Genomic DNA, 24222 nt, shown 5'->3' with positions numbered 1-24222 from the left:
CTATGAAAAAAGTTACAAACCCCAAACCCTCACCTCTAATGTACCATGAGGGCTAATGTTAGTTCAGTTTTTATTATTACAAATAATTCAGCTACTTGTATCCAAAATACAGATTTTTAATATTTTTTATTTTTAAGATTTCACGTTAATGTTCAGTCTCCACCCTAAAATTACAGACTTGATTTCCTCTCATAGATCAAGCGAATGAATTATCAAATATATAGCACCATGACGTCATTACTAAGGACAGGGAAAAATATCACAAAAACCCGTGTTAGTATTGGAGACCAGAACAGCGTCGGTCTTCTCGGATTCTCACATTGCTGCATGCACTGATGATTATCAACCTACTGCACATTGTTATCCCTTAATTTCTTTTTCTTCTTCTTAGAAACATTTTTTTAACATTTCTAATATTGAACAAACAGGATAAGGCATCACATTTAATGTTGAGAAACTTTTTTTTAGCTTTAAAGGTGAAGTTGTGCGTTAGGGTGTGTTACGATTGATTGGAGGGTAGCAGCAAAAATCTCATGCCTTGAAACAGTCATGTCTTAATAGATGCAGACAACTAGGTGAATTTGGTCAAAATTAAAATAAGAATCATTTTAAAAATAACATGAGCTGACATCAAACCAGTGTTGACCGTAATCCTGATGCTATGATTTTCGAGGAATAGCCTATATAGAAAACTGAGACTGCTTTAAAAGACCACAAGTGAACAGTCGAAATGGAAATAAAGCAAAAAAAATAAAAAATAAAAAAATAAGAAAAAAACTTCTCCACAACTGTACAAAGCAACCACAGATGCCAAAAAAACAACACATCGATATGACAACATTGTAGCGTAACGTGTTATTGCTTCAACAGATGTCATATAGAGTCGAAAACAAACACACACCAAAATGATCAACATCTAGCTAGGTGAAAATCTTGAAAACTGGCATACGGAGCGAGGAGTGAAGGGAAGAAGAAGAAGAAAAAAAAAAAAAAAACAAGAGAGTGGAATGGGGTCCATGTGAGCGAGTCTGTGGTGAGAAGCCAGAGCACTGCACAGGTTGACGCTTTCTCCCGTTCGCACCCGACCCACAGCCTCCGCAGGCGCCGAGAGACGGCAAGAGACGCGGAGAGACGATGCTCAGCGCGCCGCTGTGGCTCTGCGGGACCGGCTTTGAGTGACAGGGCATTAGAAAGATTTCGTTTGGCTTCTGAGTTCTGTATTTACTCTATGAGGTACTGTAGATGTAAGCAAATGCAGGAAAAACATTCACATCGATATGGAAACTGGATTCAGTAAATATGAGGAAATTAAAAAATTAATAATAATAATAATAATAATAATAATAATAATAATAATAATAATAAAAAAAGCCAATGAAATACAAGATTTCCTGAGAAATTCACCAACAGCCTCACTGGTACTGATAGAGATTATAATTATAGAAGAATTATATAAATCACTATGCAAACAATATCGCTTGGTTTTTTTTTTTTTCCCTTTTCTTTTTTTTTTTTTTATAGAACACTCAACATACTCCATAAGAGGGAAAGTCTAGCTTCTACAAAATCATCACAGTTTTACAACATATTGTAAGAGTATCTGATTTAGGTTTATAGAATGTAGGTATATATTTATGTCTTCTGATATTTTGATTTTTTTTTTTTTAAAGAATAAGACATTGTAAAACAACACTACTGTATTATTGCATATCTTCAATTTTAAGGACTCTCAATATCACAATATGTAACAAATATAAATGTTTGGTAACTTGTAAAGTAGAATATATGGTGCATGTGAATTTATAAACTCATTTTGCATATGGTGAATTATAGTCCTTCTGATGGTAAGTGAAAACTAGCTATTGCAGGAAGATGGTTAAAGAACCGAGCAGAAGCGGCGTGATTACAGGCGAACCCTTAGCCGACGTAGATTTAAACTCATTTTTAAAGAGGTAGTACAAAAAAAAAAAATCTTTTATTCTGGAATGAACGTTCGGTTGTCGAACACGTCAGACGGACGATTGCTCGCAGGATATAGGCGTGATCGCTCATTGGTTCAGTACAAAAGCAGAGAGGCTGGTAAACTGTCATGGCGTTCAGGGATGAACTCGGACCTCACAGCTCGGCGATACAGAAAAGTCTCTGCTGTGTGAGTTTAAGATCATGGCAAAGTAGTGTTGAGTGGCTAGTAAAGATCATGTTCTTCTTTTCTTTATTCTGTGGCTCATAAAATACTTAAACCAGTATAGAAAAATGGCTCCACGTATGAGATCAAGAGATAATCAACACTGGCTTCATATCAAATAAATGTTCTTGCATATCGTAATGCTGATTAGAGCAAATATCCCCTCGCTGAATGGTTCGACGTGTCAGCCACTATACATATTGTACATTTGCTTGTCGTTTAATACAATAAAGCTGTAACTTCAACATTTTCACAGGCTGATATACATTTAATTTTACATCCCTGTAGTGCAAAATGTGACAGTGTTTTCCATTAGGCTATGCCTCTTCTTACCAGAAAGGTTTATGACCAATAGAATATTAACCCTTACTCCACTACTCTACTATTTCATTAATGTTATACATATATGGATATACTTTATCAATATAGATTTTTACTGCTCTTACAAAAATCCACACCCATCCAGATAAAAGAGCTTTTGAAATAAATCAGCGCATGAGACACATGGTCTTGGGAAAGAAAACAAAAAAAAAAGTTACTGAAAATGTTACAGAAAAAAAAGGAGGAAAATAAAAAACAGCTACGAAAACTTCAAGTACAATGATCACTGAGGAAAAGTCCATCTGGCAAACTGATCGAACAAAAGTCAGGAAATATCCCCTCTCCAAAGAAAATCCCATCATGTTTCTCTCTCTGGCGGAACTTTGAATCGTCTCATCATCAGCTTTTCTTACCTGAAAAGAAAAGGACCTGGCGTGCAAGAGGAAGCAAGGTCACCCTGTTCTCCCAGGCCGCGCGCGAGTGTGTGTGTGTGTGTTGCTCTGAACGGGATCTTCCAGTGCTGTTGGCAGTGAGGTAAGGCTCCAGCAGGGCCGACGCTCACGGCTCCTGTTTGATGTAGTAACTGCCCGAGCCGTTGCTCTCTTGGTCTGATGTGCCCTGGGAGAAGGTGAACTCGTCCACCTCTGGAGTCTCCTCCTTTATCTGCAGCGTGGCCTCTGAACCAAGAACACAAAAACAAAAGAGAAACAAGATTCCTATTATAATACATAGACAGTAGAAGTTACTAAACCTGAACACAGCCTATATTAACCCATATCTACTATTATATTTCAACAGGAGGAAATGGAGGGAAAGAAAATCTTAACCAGGCATAAAACCATTACAACCCTTTCATTATATCGTTTATTTATTTGTTATTTGTCTAAACATCGTGTGTATTAAAAAGTAAATTGTTCATGTTTAGTAATACAATGAGCATAAATATTCAAACACCTGAAAAAATGTTAATAAAAAAGTGTTAATTTTTTTCTCTAAAATCTTCTCAAAGTTTTGACAACTGACAAGTGTTCTAAGAGCAGACTTCTGAAGAGACGTACACCGATCAGCCAGAACATTAAAACCTCTGAGAGGTTAAGTAACGTAAAGTCACTGATTGTCTAGTTACGATGACACCATGCAATAGGTGGTATATAGTAGGCAGCAATATGTGTTGGAAGTGGTGAAAAATGGCCAGGCTTAAGAATCTGAGCGACTATGGGCCAAATTGTGATGACAACTTATCAGAACGTCTCCATAACAACAGGTCTTGTGGGATGTTTCCGGTATGTACTGGTTCGAATCCATGAAAAGTGGTTCCAGGAAGGACGGCCGATGGTCCTGAGGCCAAGTTTCATTGATCGCATAGACGCATCATCTTGGTATTCGTATCGATGCTATTTTGAGACAAAACCACCCACCTAAACAAGTATAGCTTCTCATGGTATTCAAATTAATTTTATTAATTATAATTATAAATTAATTATATTAATTTAATCTCTTTATTAGACTTATTATATATTTAAATGTGTTTGTATTTATCCCCAATGAACAAGCCTGAGGTGACCGAGATGACTGTGGCAGGGAAAAACTCCCTTGGATGTAAAAGGAAGAAACCTTGAGAGGAACCAGACTCAAAAGGGAACCTCATCCTCATTTGGGTGACACTGAAGGGTGTGATTATAAATATACAGTCTGACAAATGTGTATTGGAGAGGAGGTTGTTGTCCTCAAAGACCACGTGGAGTTGGCTTTTCCTCCTAGAATGTCTGAATACTTCATGATGCCAACTGGAGCTGGTACATCTCTAGGTGCCTCAGGATCCTTTTAGGTTTGGCCTTGTTCTCAATAAGGGTCCAAAAACTTCACGGTATGCTCCATGAGGAGCATGAGGAACAACGAGCTCAAGGTGTTGACTTGGCCTCCAAATTCCCCAAACCTCACTCCGATGGAGCATTTGTGGGATGTGCTGGACAAACAAGTGTGATCCAGAGAGGCTCCCACATTACACCTTACAGGATTTAATGGATCTGCTGCTAACATCTTGGTGCCAGATCCCACAGCACACTTTCAGAGGATTTGTGGGGTCCATGCCTCGATGGACCAGAGCTTATTTTGGTGGCACAAAGGGTACTTACACAATACTAGGCAGGTGGTTATAATGTTATGGCTGATCGGTGCATCTTCAAAGAAAACTGTTGTAAATATTTAAAGGAAGCCAAAAGATTCATTTTGGTTTTGTCTAGAAAGTTTGTGACAGCAGCATAGGAACAATTCCTAGTGGTCTAGAGAGCAACAGAAATCAGAATGTAAAATTGAAATGTTTTATCTCACTGACGAATCATCAATATGCATGGACACTGTGAATAAAATGGATGAAGAAAGGTCTTAAATGTTTATTAGTTGAAGTGATATTCCAGCATTTTTATCCAGTCCGCATCCGGTCTCTGCTACATGTGTAGTGCATGTACACCATGTACAGAATGAACAATAACTTGGGACATACAGTGACATAACCTGTTTACCTCAAACTCACTTTTAATGAACATCTCAGACCAGATGTTTATGCAGACAGTAATTGTAATATTTATATTCAACATGTGTTTTTTTACGTGTGCGCACATCAGCTGTAAATCTAAAATCCATCCTTTCCAAGTTCAGAAAACCTTCAGAACTGAAATTACTACCAGTATTAAAAGTAAAACTACGTGTGAAAACGTTGTCATGTTGGAATCAAGCTAAATCTGTGTTTACATTAAGTCTGAGTAATTGTGTTACAAGCTTCAAGACTACAAAGACCATTGATGTGCTTGTTAAACTTGTTTGACCAGTTACTCAAGGTTTCTGAATGATCCATTATTTTGTCCGTTAAAGTATCACCCAGAAGAGGATGTGTTCCATTATGAGCCTGTTTCCTATCGAGGTTTAATCCACTTGTCACACCTTTGGCTCGCTCATTAACAATCTAATCCTACAGCCAGACTTCTGGGAAGCTGCAGTTAAAGCAGATCACGAATGAACGTGAATCGAAGGTGTCGCATGTTCCCAAAGCCACGACGGTGCAGAGAACAAACTCTAAATCGTTATTTTGTAATGACCAAAACTGCAATATGACATTAATACAATTTATCAGAGTGTTACTTATGAGCTCATGCTATGTTTCAGCAATGTTTGCTGATAAAACAGCTATTATGGGCGAGTATTGAAGGAAAAAAGCTCTGTCTTTAGTCTTAGAGATTATGTCTAAAGGGTAGAAGTGTGTGCAGGACTGTTTTAGTTTCACTCCTGCCTGTTCCTTAAGCAATTCTGACTAGTCATGATGATATACACCTCTACAGGTCTGGATGGTGAAACACTGCTTATGTAGATTAGGTTAAAAATGCTGGAATACTTCAATCTATGCGTGTCATCCATGTAGTCATCAGGTTTACACATTCAGGTGCACACATTCAAGTTCTCAGGCTTCCAGCAGTATGTAATAAATACTTCCCAGTGTATAAAATGGCCCTTTTATTAACATGCTACCCACATTGCACTCTAACATCTGTGCCTGTTCTTTTTGCTTTACACCCTGGCACGCCGATGTGGAGAACACAGCAGGAGCGCCGGCCTGAGGGATTAAGAATAAAATTACCTGAGTTGAGTGAGCGATCACGCTCCACACCAGGTGGGTGGGGAAGGTAAAGGGACGGAGTCTGCTCTTCATCGCCTGAGAAACTGCTCCTCCTCAGAGACCCACCAAACCCGAGCGGCCTCCTCCCAACTGGAATCTTCCTCTCTAAACACCAAGCCACACTGGAGTTACCCATGTTACTGCATTAGCCATGCTTCAGAGTTCCACTTCTCACAACATCCCTGTTCAACTTCCTTCCCTAATGTGAAATGACTTTAACAGCGTCACATTCTGCACCATGCCGATCACCAAACCAGTCACTTTCCACCCACTGATTAACTTTTCCCACCTCCCAAATCTGTCCTTAGCGTCTATCACCACAGAATTAGTGCCACCATCACTCAACACACAGCCGAATGAGATCAAGAGCCGAGCAGGAGGACACCCCGATGGACAAGCTTTTGCCCCCCACACAAAGTGGCCAGTGAACAGAAAGGGGAAGTAGAAAGAGAGCCGAGTATCAAATGAAGAAGTGCCTTACTTTTCTTTTGTCCTTTGTACTGTGGAGCTTTCTTTTTCTGCTTTGCCACATTAGGCGGTGCTTCTCTTGTGGCTGAGGAATGAAAAAAACAAAAATGTTCAAAACTCACGGATAGGCAATGAAAATGAAACTCAAATGTATATCTGACAGTCCTCTTGACAAACCAGTCACTGGTTTAATGATGCGCTCTCACCATCACAATCTAGTCAAAATCAGAGTGAAGTGAATTCCTTTCATTTTCCATCTGGTCTGATTACATCACGCAACACAAATGATGTGAAGCCAAAGATGGGCTTCACACACAAAAAAGAAAACAGATGAGAAGCGAGTGGAAAGGGGCAGGGCTGAAAATAGGTGTACATAAACGCAATACAGCATCAACTCGTAATAACAAAATGATAATAATAATAAGAAAAAAAAATGCAAATACAGCCCAATATCTATAAATTCGTTTAAAACCATTCGTAAAGGTTCCTTTTGGATAATTATGGCTTTTTAGCTTCCTAGAGGATGGGAAGTTACTTGAAATTAACTAGTTAAGTTGATTCCATTTAATGCACCATAAGTGAAACTCCTTCTGATTTCTATTCATTAATGTGTGTTGTTCACTCACTTTGTGCAGCAGGGGGCTGGAGCTGGTAGCCAGTGACTTGACACCAGCCTACAGGGTAAAGGTCTGGAGATTCACAGTCCACCCACTGGTCATACTCCTCCTCCCAACCATCGAAATGAATGCGAAGGAGTCTGTGGACGATCCTGGTTATTGTGGCGACGCACACCAGACGTGGCTCCATCAGGTCCACCGCCTCCAGCTTCATGCCGTCGCGGAAGCCATGATTCGGGACCTCCTGTAAATGCCCCGCGTAATGACTTAAGTGCATGAGAAGAAATGTGATCCACAAATAAAAATGGTAGAAGGTGTCATCCACTTTATCTGCAAGCCTCCAAAACCATTTAATGACAAAATCAAGACCAGACTGGCATGAAAAGGGCTTACTACTGGGTAATACTCGCAACGATTTCCCTTGTTCTTTACGTAAACTTACTTTGTTAAAGAGCTTCACAGGGGCTGCTATTGAACATGTTTCTCTGAGGTAGTCAAACCATTTGAATGGCAGTTTGTTGTACCCTGTGGATCAGGTCAAGATTTACATATGAAATAAATCAAAGCGATTATTTGTGGCAGAAAGCTGCAAACGTTAACACCTGAAATGTCCTTTACCTCTCGGAGGTGTGAGCTCGATGCTGTTGATTTCACAGAAGCCCACTGGGAAAATGGAGGGAGAGGTGGAGTGGTAGCAGAACCAATCGGAGCCATCTGCTGCTTCTGAGCCATCAATCCCAATCATGAGGTACCCATCTGCCAACACCTACGAGAAGAAAACCGAGTCCGGGGATTATGCAGGACATCTTCATTTATACGCCTCTTTTTTTAATTGATGCATGACTCCGTTTAATCTGTGCACCGTTACCTTTCTTACAGTAGCGACACATATAGCTGAGAGATTGAGAGGGTCTATTGCTTCCAACTTCATTCCATCTTTAAACCACTCGCCACTCTGGTCTACATCCTTCACCTGTTAATGAATAGGAGACGTATCTTGTGACGGATCAGAAAGAGAGACTTGTGCATGGAGGATCGTTAAAAACCTCTAGAAAATTTACCTTTAGAAATAACTGGGAAGGTGCATCCATTAGACCCTCAATTTTCTTTGTCACCTCTAGAGGAAGTAGAAAATATTTTAGAATAATAACACAAAATTATTTGTTTTAGCAATCCAGTTTCCCAAATATCTGCCTAGTGACTGCTGTTAACACACACAGGCATACAAACACACACACACTGACCAGATCTTTTAAAGCGATGCCCAATGCTCCTTGACCAGCCGATGGAATGAATGAGTGGGCTGTACATGTGACACCAGAAGTCATCTGAGCCGTCCTGGCTCTCTTCATAAACGAGTCGCAGTCGACCCCCTATCACCTGCTCGACCAGAGCTACACGTGTCCGGCACAGGTGGGTTTTATCCACCACCTCCACACGCATCAGCTTCTTAAATGGGTATTGCATGTTCTCTTGCACCTAAAAAAAAAATATACATATTTCCAGAGTTGATCATCTTTAAAAACAATCCTGTTGAATTAGGCAACAAATGTCGACAGCAGCAACCACTACAACAAATGTAGTGCATTTTTACAATGTAGAATACAATCAAGTTCAACATTCATTCTTTTTTTATCTATTATTATTCATTTCCACATCCCAAATCTGTAGCACATGTACAATTTTCTTCTGTTCAGATGTTATGGATCCAGAGCATTCATACCCTTTTAGCAAAGTCAGGTGGCAGAGTTTTCACTCCAGTGAGTCGCTTTACAAGAAATCCTTTCCAGTTAGAGCACTTATGCTGGATTGCTACAAAGAAAACAAAAATGAAATGCATCACTTCTTTGACAGGTAATTAGCTACGATGTGTTCTGACATGGCTTTGGATTACTTACATTTAGGAGGTACCAGGGGTTTACTATTTGAGGCACACCATCCAACAGGATGGATTTCTGGGATGCACAGATTACACCAGAAGTCATGGCTCGAGTCGTTATCAAATCCCTCATATCGGAGAAGTGCTTTAAAACCTTTATATAAAAAAAAATAAAAAAATAAAAAATTACAAAAAGTATGTTCATGCAATTATAACAACACACCTTACACACAATTAGAGCAGTGTGTAACAGCAAAGCATAAAAAGAAGTTAAAAAATTCTGTTTACCTGCTATTTTAACGATCTCTGCTATCCAGTAAACTTTGGTGGATAGGTTTGTGTCAGAATTGAGAACCTCTACCCTCACACCATTAGTAATGTCACCCCAAAATAAACGCATGGATATCTGGAGAACGCAGCGTACACAAGCATGTGTTTAGGAAATACTTATGATTTTAAGGATTTTCAGTCAATGTGAATGAGGATCTGTTTATGAGCAATACACACATGTTTGAAACAGCTTACTGGTGCGCCGATCAGGTTATTGCTACAAATGTACTGACCCCAGTCAAAGCCCTCTACGGGAATAGCTGTCAATATTGAAAGATAAAAAGTACAGTACAATAAGTCTCTCTCACCATTTGAAGAAAAAACAAAACAAAACTAAGCCGTTAATGCTTTTCAACATGATAGGCTTACCTGATTTTGACTTAGCAGGGCTCTGCTGATTCGATTGATACTGTGCATAAGCTGCCAATTTTGCCATGAGCGGCTGTTTCTGTAAGACCTTTGCTTTTTTTGTTGGTGGTTTCCCCTTTGTGAGACATACAACACAGTTTAATACTTGATAGGTGCTTTTTAATTAAAAACACATTTAAAATTTGTTTGATAAGATTGTATATGTGTAAAATACCTGAAGTCTGGCCAGTATGCTGGCTTTTTTCGAGTTGGAGGAATAACTTCTGGAGCAGGATACGCTGCAGAACCTCTTTGTTTTGGAGTAAAAAGCATCGCGGACCCCAACCATTCCACACATTTCACAAGTCGCTTTAAAAACGCACAAAAGAAGAAAACAAGCATTTAACACAATATACAAGCACAGCATGTATTATCTGCACAGTCAGGGCATGCACTGACCAAACAACAAAAACCTGCACTAACCCATGCCAGCTTTTCCATCAGGATAGGTGTACACCTGCCCGTTGTTCTTGATGAGAGGAAGACCGGCAGGAAGACTGCGCTCTTCATCCTCGCTGTCCTCTGTGCTGGAGCTGCTGCTCGACTCCTCGCTGCTCTCATACCCGTCAAACATGCCAAATGAGTCTCTTCTCTTTCTTTCGGACCGTGAAGTGCGTTCGGCCTGCCAAAACAAGGTTCAAGTCAACTGATCTGTCCAGGAAGCAAAAGGCACATTTAAAAATCAACAAAACAGCACAAAAACGTAAACCTCACTGCAGATCATGCAACCAAAGTACCGAGCAGAAGGTCAACAAGAACGAGGATTGCTCAGAGATATTATTTAGTTATAACATATTATAAAATATAATAGATATTATTATTATTATTATTATTATTATCATCATCATCAAACTGCAAGCCCAACTCAGGTGTGATCATTTGAATGAAAGTTCAGGAATAAAACAGCCTATGATTATTGTAAAAGAAAAATCTGAACGATTTTATACACTAATACACAATCCTATCACTTCTGACCAGTTATATTCCCAGATATAAGGAATAAAAAGTAAAATGTGCTGAAAAATACACAAACTCTGATGTTTGCAGATGAGAGTGACCTGGCTCTGTCACCAGAAAACAGCCTTTTTTTTTTTTTTTTTTTAAACAGCTTATCAAATAAAAGCCGAATAGCGTTCAACTAAAAGCATTTGCCAATTTCAACATTTAAACCAAAGAACAAATTGTCCTGATTTTATTCAACAGGTTCTCTGGAGGCTCAGCAGCCGCCTGTGTTTGTTGTGAACATTGTTGGATTGCAGCCAATTAGCTTTTGGAGCTACAACATTAACACTCCGAGCTACACTATTGGGCCTCGGTCTGATGTGCTCCACAAAACGCACAATAAACAACAAGGCCTCAGTGTAAATATACACAGCACTGATATCACTACATTAACGTATTTATTTTACAAATGAAAGACTAGCGTTCGGCGGGTTTAGCTAGCTAACATGCTAACATTAGCTTCGCTGCAGACTGACAACCAAAACAAAGAGGATTGTAATGGAGCTAGCTAACAAGCTAACAGGCTAACAAGCTAGCTCGGGCTATTTTACAAGCGAAACAAGGAAGCAAGCAGAATATAAATCCTCTTACCAAATCCCTTGCGTCTTCCATTAGCCCTTCATGTAAGACGGAAAGCTAACGTGAGTACGCTATATAACAGGCCCCGCTGGCGGGGGCTCGGGCTCAATATTTCACCAAATGCAAAAAAATAACTCCAGCTGATTATCAACAATTGTCATTGAATATAGTGCGCATGCGCGTTCGGGCCTGTTTACTATTGGTCCGGAAGTGAAGGCGTCATCAGCAGATCAAACAAAATAAGGTGAGGGATTTTTACTGCAGAGGAGCCAGAGATGAACACACCTACACTAACACTTGTCTGCCTCAGATCTACACTCGACACAACAATAATAACAAGCGTATTATTATAATGGCCTGCACATATTGTATAAGAAAAAAAAAAAAGTGTGTGTGTGTGTGTTTAAGGTGTTGGGTTAATGATCAGAAGGTCATGGGTCCGAATCCCAGCTCCACCAAGCTGCCACTGCTGGAGCCCCTGAACACCCTTAACCCTCAATTACCCTCAGTTGTATAAATTGAAATGAAAAAAATGTAAGTCACTCTGGATAAAGAAACTCTCTCTCATTTTCTACCGCTTATCCGAACTACCTCGGGTCACGGGGAGCCTGTGCCTATCTCAGGCGTCATCGGGCATCAAGGCAGGATACACCCTGGACGGAGTGCCAACCCATCACAGGGCACACACACACACACTCTCATTCACTCACACACAATTTTCCAGCGATGCCAATCAACCTACCATGCATGTCTTTGGACCGGGGAGGAAACCGGAGTACCCGGAGGAAACCCCCGAGGCACGGGGAGAACATGCAAACTCCACACACACAAGGTGGAGGCGGGAATCGAACCCCGACCCTGGAGGTGTGAGGCGAACGTGCTAACCACTAAGCCACCGTGCCCCCCACTCTGGATAAAGGTGTCTGCTAAATGTAAATATACACGTATTTGCCTGTACATGCATTCATTTGATTCAGAATAACAACAAGCAGCTCCCTATTAATTCTATTTATAATAGGTTTTGGAAATAATTCAGTTAATAATTGCTTAAGTCAGCTGAAGCGGACAGTACTTAAGTTGTGCCAAGTCATGCAAAGATTTATAAGTATGAATATCTGTGAGGTGGTGAAATATTCTGCCAAGCGTTATATCAGGTCTACTTATAACCACACATTGTATTAAAATTTCTAATTCTACAATAAGACATGAGGTGTTTAAGAACAAACTTCAGGGTCTACTTTCTGAATAATGACATACTACAGCTTTAAAACATTTCCTATATGAACAGAAACAAAGGATGTGAGGAGAAAAAAGAGACCAGATTAGAACAATACTCTATTTTATTATATTCATATCCTCATATGTTTTTCGAAGCATGTTAATAAACCCTTAAATGCACAACAAACAATGAAAGTTACAGTAAATTAATTACATATGGTTTCAAACAACTTCCATAAAAACTATTTAATCACCCAAGTGCACAACTAATATAATACTGAGGTTCATTTCCAAAGCTCACACTTTCAGACTCCCTGAGTGCCACTCCTCATCCGGTCATCAATTAACTCTTCTCAAGTAGTTCAGTACACAGTGAATAAAACAAGATCTGTAATGTTGACAATAACTCTAGAACAGACAACAAAAGTGACAAAAAGAAAAACAGAACATATAGCACAGTCAGATAAGGCTTGCTTTTGCAGAAGCATGAGGTCCATGTCAGCAGTGTGTTTAAAGGTGGTCTCTGAGAGGAAAAGAACAAAGAACAAAACATGGAAATTAAATCACAATCTAATGAGCACATCTTTGATTTAATCTAAACACATTTTCACATTAACACAATAAAACCATGACTTTATAAGAAAACCAATGACCGTGATGCTAATTATTATCCAACAACGATGTGTTTTAATTCTTTGTATCAAAGAAATTAGTCAGACACTTATTTATTCAGTGAATTACACACTGTACACTTTAATCTAATTATAGTTACATGCCGTGAAATGTCTGTGTTGCATCACTTGAATGGTTCCTGTTATCACAAATAAACAGCTATTTCTTCACCTGGCTCTCTTGTAATTAAAAATGATCAAAAATTGTAAAAGTTACAGTTTGGCCCCGATGGTTACAAAGCACTGCTTAATGGAGCCTTCTTTTAAAAATGCTAGTTTTCCCTCACAGAAAAGTCACAGAATCAATCAACAGTAACACATTTTTAACCCATTTATGTGGAGTGTACGCTATATAAGTCCCTGTGAATTAGCTGTTACATCAGAAACAATAACATACAAATATAGCCAACAATTTGTGGAAGCCTGACCACCTCAACCATGTGTGCCACAACAAAATGTTGCCCAAAAAAAAAAGTTGGAAGTACACAATTGCATTAGAATGTGTTCATTAATATTAAACCCAAGATTTGCCTTGCAGTCATCACTACAGTCAGAGGGAGGAAAATCAACACTAATCAATCACTTCACCAGCACTTTGGTACAAAAGATACTACATAAAACGTTATGTTTTTCTTACCAATATGAATACGTATTGACTTTGGTCTTTAATCAGTTAAACTCATCTTCAAGAACATCATCTACACTTCCAGATATCGAGGCGACTTCTGCAAAGATGAAACAAGAAAATTGAAATAAAAAGTGTCAAACCATCACTCAATTTTGTGCACCCATTTAAAACACTGTATTGTGATCGTTATAAAGAAACACACAAAAAAATCCCATAGTGTCCAGTGGTGTAAAATTTAAGTCTTTATATTCTTGTGTGGACAGACACACAGACACACACACACACCTTAACCACCTCTTCCAGTTACAGTGAGCTGTTTTAACCTCTGTATTGAGAATTAGCCAGTCCCATAGTGCTCCAGTAGACAACACTGTATTTCATACCAATCTCCATCCACCACAAGTGTAGTGTATGTGCAATTACTATGAATGTACATGTTTCACTGTACTATGGGAAAATATAGTAGTTTATATTTTGCTTTTCCATACATTCATTTTCTACCACTTATCCGAACTACCTCGGGTCACGGGGAGCCTGTGCCTATCTCAGGCGTCATTGGGCATCAAGGCAGGATACACCCTGGACGGAGTGCCAACCCATCGCAGGGCACACACACACTCTCATTCACTCACGCGATCACACACTAGGGACAATTTTCCAGAGATGCCAATCAACCTACCATGCATGTCTTTGGACCGGGGGAGGAAACCGGAGTACCCGGAGGAAACCCGAGGCACGGGGAGAACATGCAAACTCCACACACACAAGGTGGAGGCGGGAATCGAACCCCCAACCCTGGAGGTGTGAGGGGAACGTGCTAACCACTAAGCCACCGTGCCCCCCGCTTTTCCATACATTAATAACAAAAAACATGGTAAATAACCTCAGGGGGTTTGTACTGTACTGCTCCTGCGTTTGAAAGTTGAATGTTTTTGGTAAGACATTTTCTCATGTTTGTCATATTTTAAGACCATGATTAAACTTGTATCTACCATGTACATCATTTTTTAACAATCCCAACTTCTCTAAACACAACCATCTTGACAAGAGGAAAATAAGTTTTCTCTCCACTGGGGATCAGGGAAATGAATATTCATAGTAAGCTTAATCTTTGTTTGGGATATTCTGCAAGAATATTCTGCAAGCTCTCTAAGAGCGTTTAAACTTTATGTATAGATTGTTTATTGTATGATTTATTTTACAATGGGTGTACAGTATATTTGGTACTTTGCTATTAATAGTGCTGAAGGAAATATGAAAAAAAATAATAACCTTTCAGTTATTTAACCTTAATTAAAGCTTGGTGGCTGAGTATCACCTCTACATGAGTAGCTGGTGTTACAGCTCTGGGGTTAAGGGTTTGAATTCACCTCCTCACAGTGCGTGTGTGTTTGTGTTTTCCTCTGGGTACTCTGGTTTCTTCCCCAGTCCAAAAACCTGTGTAGGCTGTCTGGCACCACTACACTGTTGATGGATGTGAGCGTATGTGTGTGAGACTGTGCCCTGTGATGGATTTGCACCCTCTTCAGGGTGTCCCCTGCCTTGTGCCCCAAGTCCAGAGAGACTGTCTCCAGGTTCACTATGACCCTGTTTAGGAGAAGCACTAGAGAAAATGGATGAATCGAACAATCCTCGTGTATTTAATAATAGGCATATCAAACACAAAAAAATTTAATTTCTTTGTCAATGCCTTATAATTCATTGCTTTTTTATAATCTTTGGGAAATTAGGTGCTGCCTAATTTTAGGTGCTGCTATGTTACAATGATATGATGATGTTCCAACTTGGCAAAAAGGGACCTCCTGACAAAGTTAGTGTTTTTTTTATTGTGAATTACGAGCTGTAGTAACATAGCTATGGATTCAAAAAACGTCAGCTCCTACTTTTAAAGCTAGTAAACAGGGAGCACAGGGAACCGTGTTGATATCCTGCTCTGCAGTAATCACACATATTCTACAGATATGGTGTTTAGTGATTAGGTTCAAATACACTAGAATATTCACCATTAAACCAACAGCACCTCTTACTGATATGTCTCCACTGTTCGTCTTCTGGTTTTCAAGCTCCAGGACCTTCTCTCTTGGCATAGCTTCTTCACAGACCACCTCCTTCTCAGTCTTGTCTCTTAAACCTTCATTAAGGTGTTCACTCGATTCACTGGGACCTCCTGTTAATAACTGTTGCTTTTTCACATTAATCTTAGGTGTAGAATCTTTAGAATTACTAGTTCCCTTATCAGAGGGGTCAGACACAGCTTTAGTAGTTCTAATGTATATGATATCACTCTCATCACTGCTGCAGTCACTCAAATAGGTAAGACTACACTTTTGGAGAGACTTGCTTGGTTTAGATGGATCTCCATCCACCATTTCAGCATCATCAGCACTTGACATGTCAGAGCTGAGATAGATTACAGAAGAGGAGGTCTCAGGGGTCGTGTCCTCAGACTGCTCAGACAGACAGAAGGATGAAGAAGTTGGACAGGAGCATGAAGAAGCTGTGGTTGATCTGGGCATGGTGCTGTTGAGCGACATCTCAGAGGAGTCCTGAGAGGAAGTAAGGTAATACCAGACACCTCTTATTCCATCACTACTCCGACTGCTGCTGATGCTACACGCACATTCACTACAGGTACTGAGAGACTCTGGTTCTGTCAGCTCTGAAGATAATGTGACGTTGCTGCTGGACGAGGTCCCAAGGAAGACGTTGTCACTCAGACTGACAGAATACATTGCTGAGGTCACGATGTCTACAGCAGATGAGGAGGATGTGGCAACCGAAGAGAACTCTCTTTGCATATGCGTCGCTAGTGTTACCGATGGAAGATCGGAGAAGTCCTGGTGAAGAAGGACTCTTGGCTCCTGGCCAGGTGGAGACAGCCCTGATCCTGAGGACTCGATAACATTGCTGACCAGCTCACTCAGGCTCAAAGACGGGGTGGAGTAGAGAAGCGAAGAAGAAGGAGGCATGAGGTTGTTAGAGGAATTCTGGTCTACATCAGCTCGCTCGACATCTACAGAACTGGGGCAGCTAGACGATGACCACGTCAACTGTTTTGTCACTGATGGATATGAAGAACCTTAATACATGATGTCTAAATGGTAGTTATTTATAGAGTAACATGTAATCTGACATGATTACATGTAATCTGAAGTTTGACAGGGTGATGATATGAGGGACGATTTCCCAGGCCAGGTCTTTAACCTCCATGTTATGCTCTCTTACTGTATACTGTGTTGAAGGCAATTATATAAAACTCATACACATGAGTTCAGAGGCCATTTTCACCAACAGGGTTTACATCTGGTTGTACACAGAGCTGTTCATAACTTTCTGGAAATGAGTTATTGTCAGACTCATCTTATATAAAAGTCCTGTCTAATAATCCAATCCGTTTCACAGTAAAGACTACCTTGGTTAAGACCTGTTGGTGGAACCAGCCCATGGAATAAACTCTGGCACTTTTGGAACCTACCTGACAAGCTTATGCAGGACATACTCAACTCTGAGTTGACCCCAGTCATGTCATCCTACAGACAAGCAACGAGACATTGTCAGTTTGGTGAAAAAGCAGAAATTTACAAATTACAAAGAAAATGGCTTTTAATATTTCTTACCAACAACTTCTGCAGAGATCTTGGCTCATCATGATCTTCCCTCAACCCGCTCCCTTCATCCTGACAGCTCACTGCATGGCCTAAGCGAATCAACTCTTCACCCAGATCCACAACCTTACAAAAACAGAGAAAAAAAGTTATATAATCTCTGGTTCAATTGTGTTCTTTTTTTGATGACAGTGTAGACAAGAGGAGACAAATGATTATTTTCCTCTAGCAGCACATAAGCCTTTGCAACACATTTCTTTCACCTTAGAATTTCATTTAATGATGAGAAACATTAAAAAAGTAGTTCCATTTACCATTGAACAGCTATAGTGTTCGTGCTAGAACAGCTAGAACAGATGCAGACCGTTCTTTCTACCAGAAAGTCTTTTCAATAGGGAAAACCCCTTCCTACGGTCTTCTTCCATAAACTGCTCTTTTTATGGAAATCCTCCACATAGCAATGATGAATTAAATCGTCTAATTAAACGTCACAGTAATAAATACCTCCTGGTTAAATCTGTGAATTCAACAATGCTGTACATGGGTGTAAAATGAAAATAAATAAATGAATTAAAGAATGAGAAAGTTGAAATGTAAAAGTACGCTGACCTTTCCCTGGCTGTTATCATACAGCTTTACGCTGGGCCAGGAAGACAGCTCTGTGTGCGAGTAACTGCACAGTTTGGCTAGTAAAGGCTTCCACTGCGCACAGTACGTCATTCTCTCAAAGTCATCAAGTGCGTCCTCGGTCCAAAAGTGTCCTGAGACAATGTTAATTAGAATATTAGATATAGATTTAAGTGCATTTTCTGTCACAGTTTCATTGTGAACACAGGCATGCAAGCACTAACCTGCAGGCTGCACTTCTGCCAGACTGCACTCGATGGCTTGGAAGGGCAAGCTCAAGAAATCACTCCTAAAACAGCACAGAAAAGATGAGTCCCGGTAAACTTCAGCACAAAACAGATAAGCAGGTGCTTTACGTCAACATCACTCGCACTGACCTCAGGCTGCGTAACTGATCCCTTGGAAGCTCTCCATTGTCCCCAAAGTCCACGTAGTACAGATCAATCAAACCGGAGCTCAGGACGCCCAACACTCGAGCCCGGTTCCATGTGCCGTGGTTCTGATACGGAGCAGCAACAATGTCCCCTACAACTATAGCCTTGACTCTATGCTCCTGAACAGTATAAACAGAACTTTCCAGTTAACCATGTGCGTTTTTCTGTCCTAGGTAGACGAAACGAGGAGAAATGCACTAAACTCACATTCGAGGTGTCTCCATTATAGAAACGGCTCATCTCGGTAGTCAGTTTGTCCAGCTGAAGTGACCGGACACCTATGATCTGGATCCAGAAGTGCTGGGGATTCTCCGATGCAGACACATACACCTCCAAATGCTCACCTGGCTGGAAGCTCAAGTCTGGACTCGGGACTGACAAGAGTACACAAAAATACTGAGCATTGCGTTGACTACAATGCATGTTCAACAATAATAATCCACTTTCAGGTAAAAACATGGTTCATTGCCTTTAATATGCATCAGTGTGGGTAACAGAAAGGTAATATTTAATACTACGTAAGTATAAGTAAAAATGTTCTCAGGTGGATTTAAGAAAAGGTGAAAAAATATTTTGTTCTGAAATATTAAGTCTGATTGAATTTAGCATCAGATCACAGGATCGATCACATACTCTACTACAACAAACTAATAAAACTCACCAGACAAAAGCAAAACGCTGATAGAGTGGTATAGCGACTACAAAGCAGACTCGAACTGCTTAGAACTTTCATTCATAAAAGTCATGACATTTAATCAGACTCACAACAGAAGTACAACACATTAAGGGAGCAGTTTAATGTACTTACAGGTGACCATTATGTGCACTTTTTTACACCACTTCTGCTCTGCTTACTTTCAAATTTTGAATACTCCAGTGGTGAAGCTGGTGAGAAAATCTCCTCTTCCTCTGATTGAAGCGAATTTTCCGTTGTGTGGTCCCCGCTGCTGGCAAACCCATTCGATCCACTGGGATGAATCAGTCCTGCTTCAGTAACTGGAGAGAGCAGATCATCTTGGGTTATGTTCTGCGTGAGCTCAGTGTCTGGGCCCTGAGATCTGTGGACTGGCTCCAGTTCTATGGCTTTCCTTTTCTGGCGCAGAGCAGACGACTGGTTGATCCGTTTCCGTACCGTCTCATTCTCCATCACCTTCTCCATGATTAAGTCCTAAAAATAAAACAAAAACAAAACAAATAAATAAATAAATAAATGAATAAATAAAACAGCATTTCTTGTATGTATGATTACTATAAACATGAACTGCCAGATTTTCCTGTCCTGAGAAATAAACTGTCTAAGAATAGCTGTTGCTCCAGCTGTGGGAAATTGCTTCAATGACAGAAAGTAAAATAAAAATACATACACAAAAGCATAAATTCTTGCTACAAAGTTATGCGGTAATAATTTTAATACAATTATTACTCTTAGACTTGCATTATAGAAGTATTTCAAATAAACAGATTATCTGTTCTTTTTTAAATACAAGGAAAAATATCCAAATTTTACTCTGTGGTAATTGGATACACGCTGCACATGTGGTGGATGGTGGAGGTTTGATGCTTTGCAACTATTTGTCTGTTGAAACTGTATGTTTTTCCTAGCCCTGTATCTGAGTCACTGCAGTAAACATCCTTGTTTTGGTTTGGTCTAGGCTACTTTAGACCTTTTTTTGGAATGTACAACCACCTCACCTTAGCACGCTGGACTTCCTGGCGTGTCCCCACAATCGCAACCTTGCCCTTTTCTTCCAAGCTGCGACCTCTTTCACGTGAACAGTTCACACGAGCTCCCGATGTCCGGCTAATTAACTTCAGCGTCTCCCCTCCACGACCTAACACACAAAGGCTCCCTTCTTAGTCTACAGACACATTAAATAAGGCAGAAGAACAAAAAAGAAAAGAGGATCTTGAAATGTTAAGAAGTCAGGCTCAGCGCAGGACCTATGATTCGTCCAAAGGCAGTTTGTGGAACCTCTATGACGTCAGTGATAAGCTCGCTGTCATTAGCCAGCTTCTCCAGAGCACATTGAGCTAAGAGGTTCTGCTGTGTTGTTCCCTGAAGCAAGAAGCACACAGAGCTCTGATCCTCTGAATTGGGCAGCACGTTCACCTGAGCTCCTGACTTCTGACTGACCTGGACATAAACAGAAAACTCAAACTTTTCAGCCATTTGTAATCAATTAAACGTAAAATCAGCAATTTAGGTAAAAGGATGGAACACAGAGTTAACACAATGTTCATATATTACAAACAGTTATTTGTTTTGAACAGTTATTTCAATGATCAGAAACTAGAGTTGCGATACAAATAGGAAATCAGGAAAGAATAAACTCACAAGATCCAGAAAGGCACTCTGGTGCCTCGCAATGCATCTGTACACGTCAAGTGGCAGGGAAAACCTGGACTGTTCCATCTGTTTCTGAGCTACAAAAAAAACAAACAAACACATCTGGATAATCGATTTACAGTTACTTAAATTATCCAACAATAAAAATCATATTAATTAGAGCTGCTCAGCCAGTGCTACACAATACAATCAGCAGTGTCAATTACCTCAACCTTCGGATATTCTGCATGTTATGTGATCCTCAGGAGGAAAAAGGCAAGTTTCATCACTGAGAATTATTTTATCAGGAGTAATGGAGTGCTCAGAAGCCATTAATGGCTGTAAGCCATTATTCACAGAACCATGCCCCCCATATAAAAAAAAATAATAATAATAATTTAATAAAATGAACCATGTAGAGGTTTAACCATTACACCCCTAAAATAACAGATCACCAGAGTTAACTCATCACAACAGGTAAATATCTCACCACTGCCGCTGCGAATGTGACGGTACAAGATGTATCCCACTGTGGCCCCTACAGAAAGGCCTGCAGCCAGCACCACCTTCTTCCCTGAGCTCAGGCTTTTCCACGGCCCTTCCTGTACTGCTGCCATTTACTGTAGCTGTGCTAAGCCAAGCACTGGACTGAACCTGACAGGAGAGACAAAGTATTGAAGATACAGTATTGTTAATGAGCTGCATGTATGGGAATTTCCCTAAATAGTCCATCATAACCTTGTCCTGAACCACAGACTTGATCTAGTGAACAAGTGCATACAAACAAAATAACCCATAGTACTTGACCTGACACCATTTCTCTATTTCTTGTAAAGGAAATGCAGATGTATTTTCCCCTAAGTGCACCTACAACATTTAATACAAAGATATAGCTCAACCAAAACAACAGACCTTGCATTACAATTCAGCCTTTATGAAAATCTTGAGTATAAGCACCAGCTGGTACCTTAATGCGACTTAAATGGCTTTCTCAAAAACACTGCATTCAATAAACAGAGAGTTTGCAATATTAGATCGCAAGCATGCAGCAAAGCAGCTCACAAGAGGCTGGACTACTCTCATTTCACATTCTAAGTTTTATGGCATGTTCTTATGCTTTTTATTTCTGACATTTCCATTAGCATGTGGTGGCAAGGCAAGGGGCTTGGGGGTATTGAGTCAAAGCCATACTTCCTTGTACTAGCAGCATAGCAAAATGCCATTACAGCATTACAGAGTGTACCATCATGAAAAATGGTTTTCACGTTAAAGAAAAAACCTCTAAAGCTCATCATTGCTTTAGTAAAGATTAAAAGATCATAATCCCAGCTAGTAGCTAAATGTCAGTCAAGACTTAATACTCTCTCACTCTCTCATCCATTCCTGCTGCCACTCGCCTTCTGCTGAACGATCTCACATTGATAGCCTAAAGATCTGAACTTCCCAAAAGCAGTTTCTTCCCAAGATTCACCTTTGCTGAGGTCCAACCAACCTGGATACTGTAGATTTGTACCTAATGGCTGCTGCTGTATTCTGAAATTCATCCCAGGACAACATGCCCATAGTGACCATCCTCACAACACACTTAATATAGAGGTGTAAAAAGAAAAAGGTAACCAGTACTGTCATGATTTATAATCCTACTATCTGGTGACTTTTGTGTCTGGTTCCTTGTTGTTTAATGTTGTTTCAGGGAGCTGGACCTCAACACTCCAGCTTCCTCACTGTGATCTAAATCTGCATCTGGCTTACTGCAAAGCTGCTCTAAGTGTTGCACAAGTAAAATGCATGTCCAAATGAATTTATGGACTGTACTTTGACCTCTTACTGGCTTATACAGCACACAGATTATCCATATTTTAGGTCTAGCACATCCATTGGACAAACACTACTGAGAAACCAAGTGGGTCTCAAACATTTATTGTTTGGAAAAAATAATCTGTCATGCACTGATGTCAGGATAAGAGGTCTGGCGTGCGGTCAGCATTTCATCCCAGAAGTGTTCCGTGGGGTTGAGGTCATTGTTCAGTGTAGAACACTCATGATCTACCACAACAACTTTGGCAAACCATGTCTTCATGAACCTTGCTTTGTGTACAGGTGCAGTGTCGTGCTTGGGCCTCCTAATTTCAGCGAGGAGAAACTAAAATTCTGCAGCATTCAATGACGTTCTAAAAATTTTGGTGCAATGAACCACATACGGCTGTGATTGTCAGGGGTCAACATACTTTTGGCCGTATAATACAGTATAGTATAGTATAGTATAGTATATCATATTGATGGTATTATACTACTGTATAGTATAAGGTTGTTTGTTGTGTCTACAAAACTCAACAACGTGTTCTGTTTGTGAAAATTTCAGGAATAAAATCCAAAATAAAGACAGAATATTCTTGCATAAAATAAAATAATGTTTACAAAATAAATCTGTGCTGAAGGGTCTGAAGAATGTATTTTACGCCTAAAGGAGTCATTACTTGCAAAAGTTTGAGCACCCCTGAGATATCAGTGAGATCACAGACCTGAAATCAGCAGGTTTTTTCTTTTTTAAGTCATTTACATCAACAATTTATGATATGACATATGTAGTTTTCCAAAAAAAAAAAAAGCCTGTAAATGGCAGTTTTTTTTTTTTATTATTATTATTATTAGGCTAACAGGGGACAATATTGACATGGCGTCCTTCTAGTGAACTTGCTGCATTATATACGGTGTAGATATCAGGGAAAGGTTATCTAGGTTAGTGATATAGATAGCGATTGTGCACAATTATAACAGTTATAACAGATATGAAGCATAAAGAAGCAGCAACTGTAAACAAATAAACACACGCATGGCACACGCGCGCGCGCACACACACACAGACATCCATTTTTATGTTTATATACACGTTAGTCACCTTCAAAGCCCAGACGATATTAAACTACAGACTAAACTTACAGAGAAAGCAAAAAAGACACGTTATAATTACCTTTTAAATGTGAAAAGAGGTGAGAAACCCACGGCTTGTACGGTTTAGCAAACGCTGCTAACCTTCTGACCATGAATCAAACAAATGAGTTGCATGCTAACGGCTGCAGAATTACACACAGCTGATTGGCTGAGATTTGGCAGGTCAAACCTCACTGGCCAATCACGTGCCGAGCTGAAACCTAAGCTGAAATCAATGTGACCCATGTCACTAGTGATGCACAGGTGAGACAAGTATTGTTTTATGACAGCAATAGTTATGTGTTTAATAAAAACAATAATAA

General features: G+C 39.9%; 3 protein-coding genes across 9 annotated transcripts in view; all 3 read right to left on the bottom strand.

The window, feature by feature from the left end:
• The window catches only part of ascc1 (activating signal cointegrator 1 complex subunit 1), a 100909-nt gene extending 79012 nt beyond the window's left edge, over positions 1-21897 (bottom strand). Inside the window, exon 1 of the mRNA XM_060896532.1 lies at positions 21887-21897. The gene's annotated coding sequence lies outside the window, so the exon portion shown is untranslated. The remainder of the gene's footprint in view (positions 1-21886) is intronic.
• Positions 108-11649, bottom strand: mbtd1 (mbt domain containing 1). 5 transcript variants are annotated; one of them, XM_060896486.1, is made up of 17 exons: positions 11472-11648; positions 10302-10500; positions 10054-10187; positions 9840-9954; positions 9648-9730; positions 9429-9546; positions 9160-9294; positions 8985-9073; positions 8506-8740; positions 8323-8378; positions 8130-8234; positions 7880-8027; positions 7704-7786; positions 7271-7505; positions 6658-6729; positions 6138-6281; positions 108-3183 (listed from the first exon to the last, which is right to left on the bottom strand). In XM_060896486.1, the coding sequence occupies exons 1-17, from the start codon at positions 11490-11492 to the stop codon at positions 3065-3067; spliced, it is 2091 nt and encodes a 696-aa protein (XP_060752469.1). In that variant the 5' UTR covers positions 11493-11648; the 3' UTR covers positions 108-3064. The 5 variants fall into 5 exon arrangements, 3 of the variants coding, with proteins under 3 accessions (XP_060752469.1, XP_060752478.1, XP_060752486.1); XM_060896495.1 differs by having other exon boundaries at positions 10302-10529; positions 11472-11629; XR_009650134.1 differs by lacking the exon at positions 6138-6281 and adding an exon at positions 6851-6950 and having other exon boundaries at positions 3165-3183; positions 11472-11649.
• tdrkh (tudor and KH domain containing) lies at positions 12782-24073 on the bottom strand. 3 transcript variants are annotated; one of them, XR_009650132.1, is made up of 15 exons: positions 23940-24073; positions 21459-21622; positions 20978-21066; positions 20584-20776; positions 20335-20474; positions 19498-19810; positions 18850-19016; positions 18586-18761; positions 18433-18497; positions 18191-18342; positions 17594-17707; positions 17452-17506; positions 16004-17037; positions 13986-14073; positions 12782-13200 (listed from the first exon to the last, which is right to left on the bottom strand). XR_009650132.1 is itself a non-coding variant. In XM_060896459.1 (15 exons), exons 2-14 carry the CDS (start codon positions 21583-21585, stop codon positions 14018-14020), a joined length of 2688 nt encoding a protein of 895 aa, XP_060752442.1. In that variant the 5' UTR covers positions 21586-21622; positions 23940-24072; the 3' UTR covers positions 12782-13200; positions 13986-14017. The 3 variants fall into 3 exon arrangements, 2 of the variants coding, with proteins under 2 accessions (XP_060752442.1, XP_060752456.1); XM_060896459.1 differs by having other exon boundaries at positions 15997-17037; positions 23940-24072; XM_060896473.1 differs by lacking the exon at positions 16004-17037 and having other exon boundaries at positions 23940-24066.
• Positions 24074-24222: the final 149 nt, after the last annotated feature.

This window comes from Tachysurus vachellii, chromosome 2 (genome assembly GCF_030014155.1).
Source record: "Tachysurus vachellii isolate PV-2020 chromosome 2, HZAU_Pvac_v1, whole genome shotgun sequence".
NCBI classification, from domain to species: domain Eukaryota; kingdom Metazoa; phylum Chordata; class Actinopteri; order Siluriformes; family Bagridae; genus Tachysurus; species Tachysurus vachellii.
The sequence above is the reverse complement of the archived record's forward strand: the minus strand, read 5'-3'. Positions and strand labels throughout refer to the sequence as shown.

Bases quoted from the DNA above. Each gene is read 5' to 3' on its own strand.
- mbtd1 (XM_060896486.1), bottom strand. From the start codon at position 11,492: ATGGAAGACGCAAGGGATTTG. The intron at 7,787-7,879 runs GTAAAGGACATT...CCTGATCCACAG, and splicing joins CGAGCTCACACCTCCGAGAG to GGTACAACAAACTGCCATTC. The intron at 7,506-7,703 runs GTAAGTTTACGT...GGGCATTTACAG, and splicing joins CTGTGAAGCTCTTTAACAAA to GAGGTCCCGAATCATGGCTT.
- tdrkh (XM_060896459.1), bottom strand. From the start codon at position 21,585: ATGGCAGCAGTACAGGAAGGGCCGTGGAAAAGCCTGAGCTCAGGGAAG. The intron at 18,762-18,849 runs GTGAGTTTAGTG...TATACTGTTCAG, and splicing joins ATAATGGAGACACCTCGAAT to GAGCATAGAGTCAAGGCTAT. The intron at 17,038-17,451 runs GTAGGTTCCAAA...CATATCCATCAG, and splicing joins GTCCTGCATAAGCTTGTCAG to TGACAAAACAGTTGACGTGG.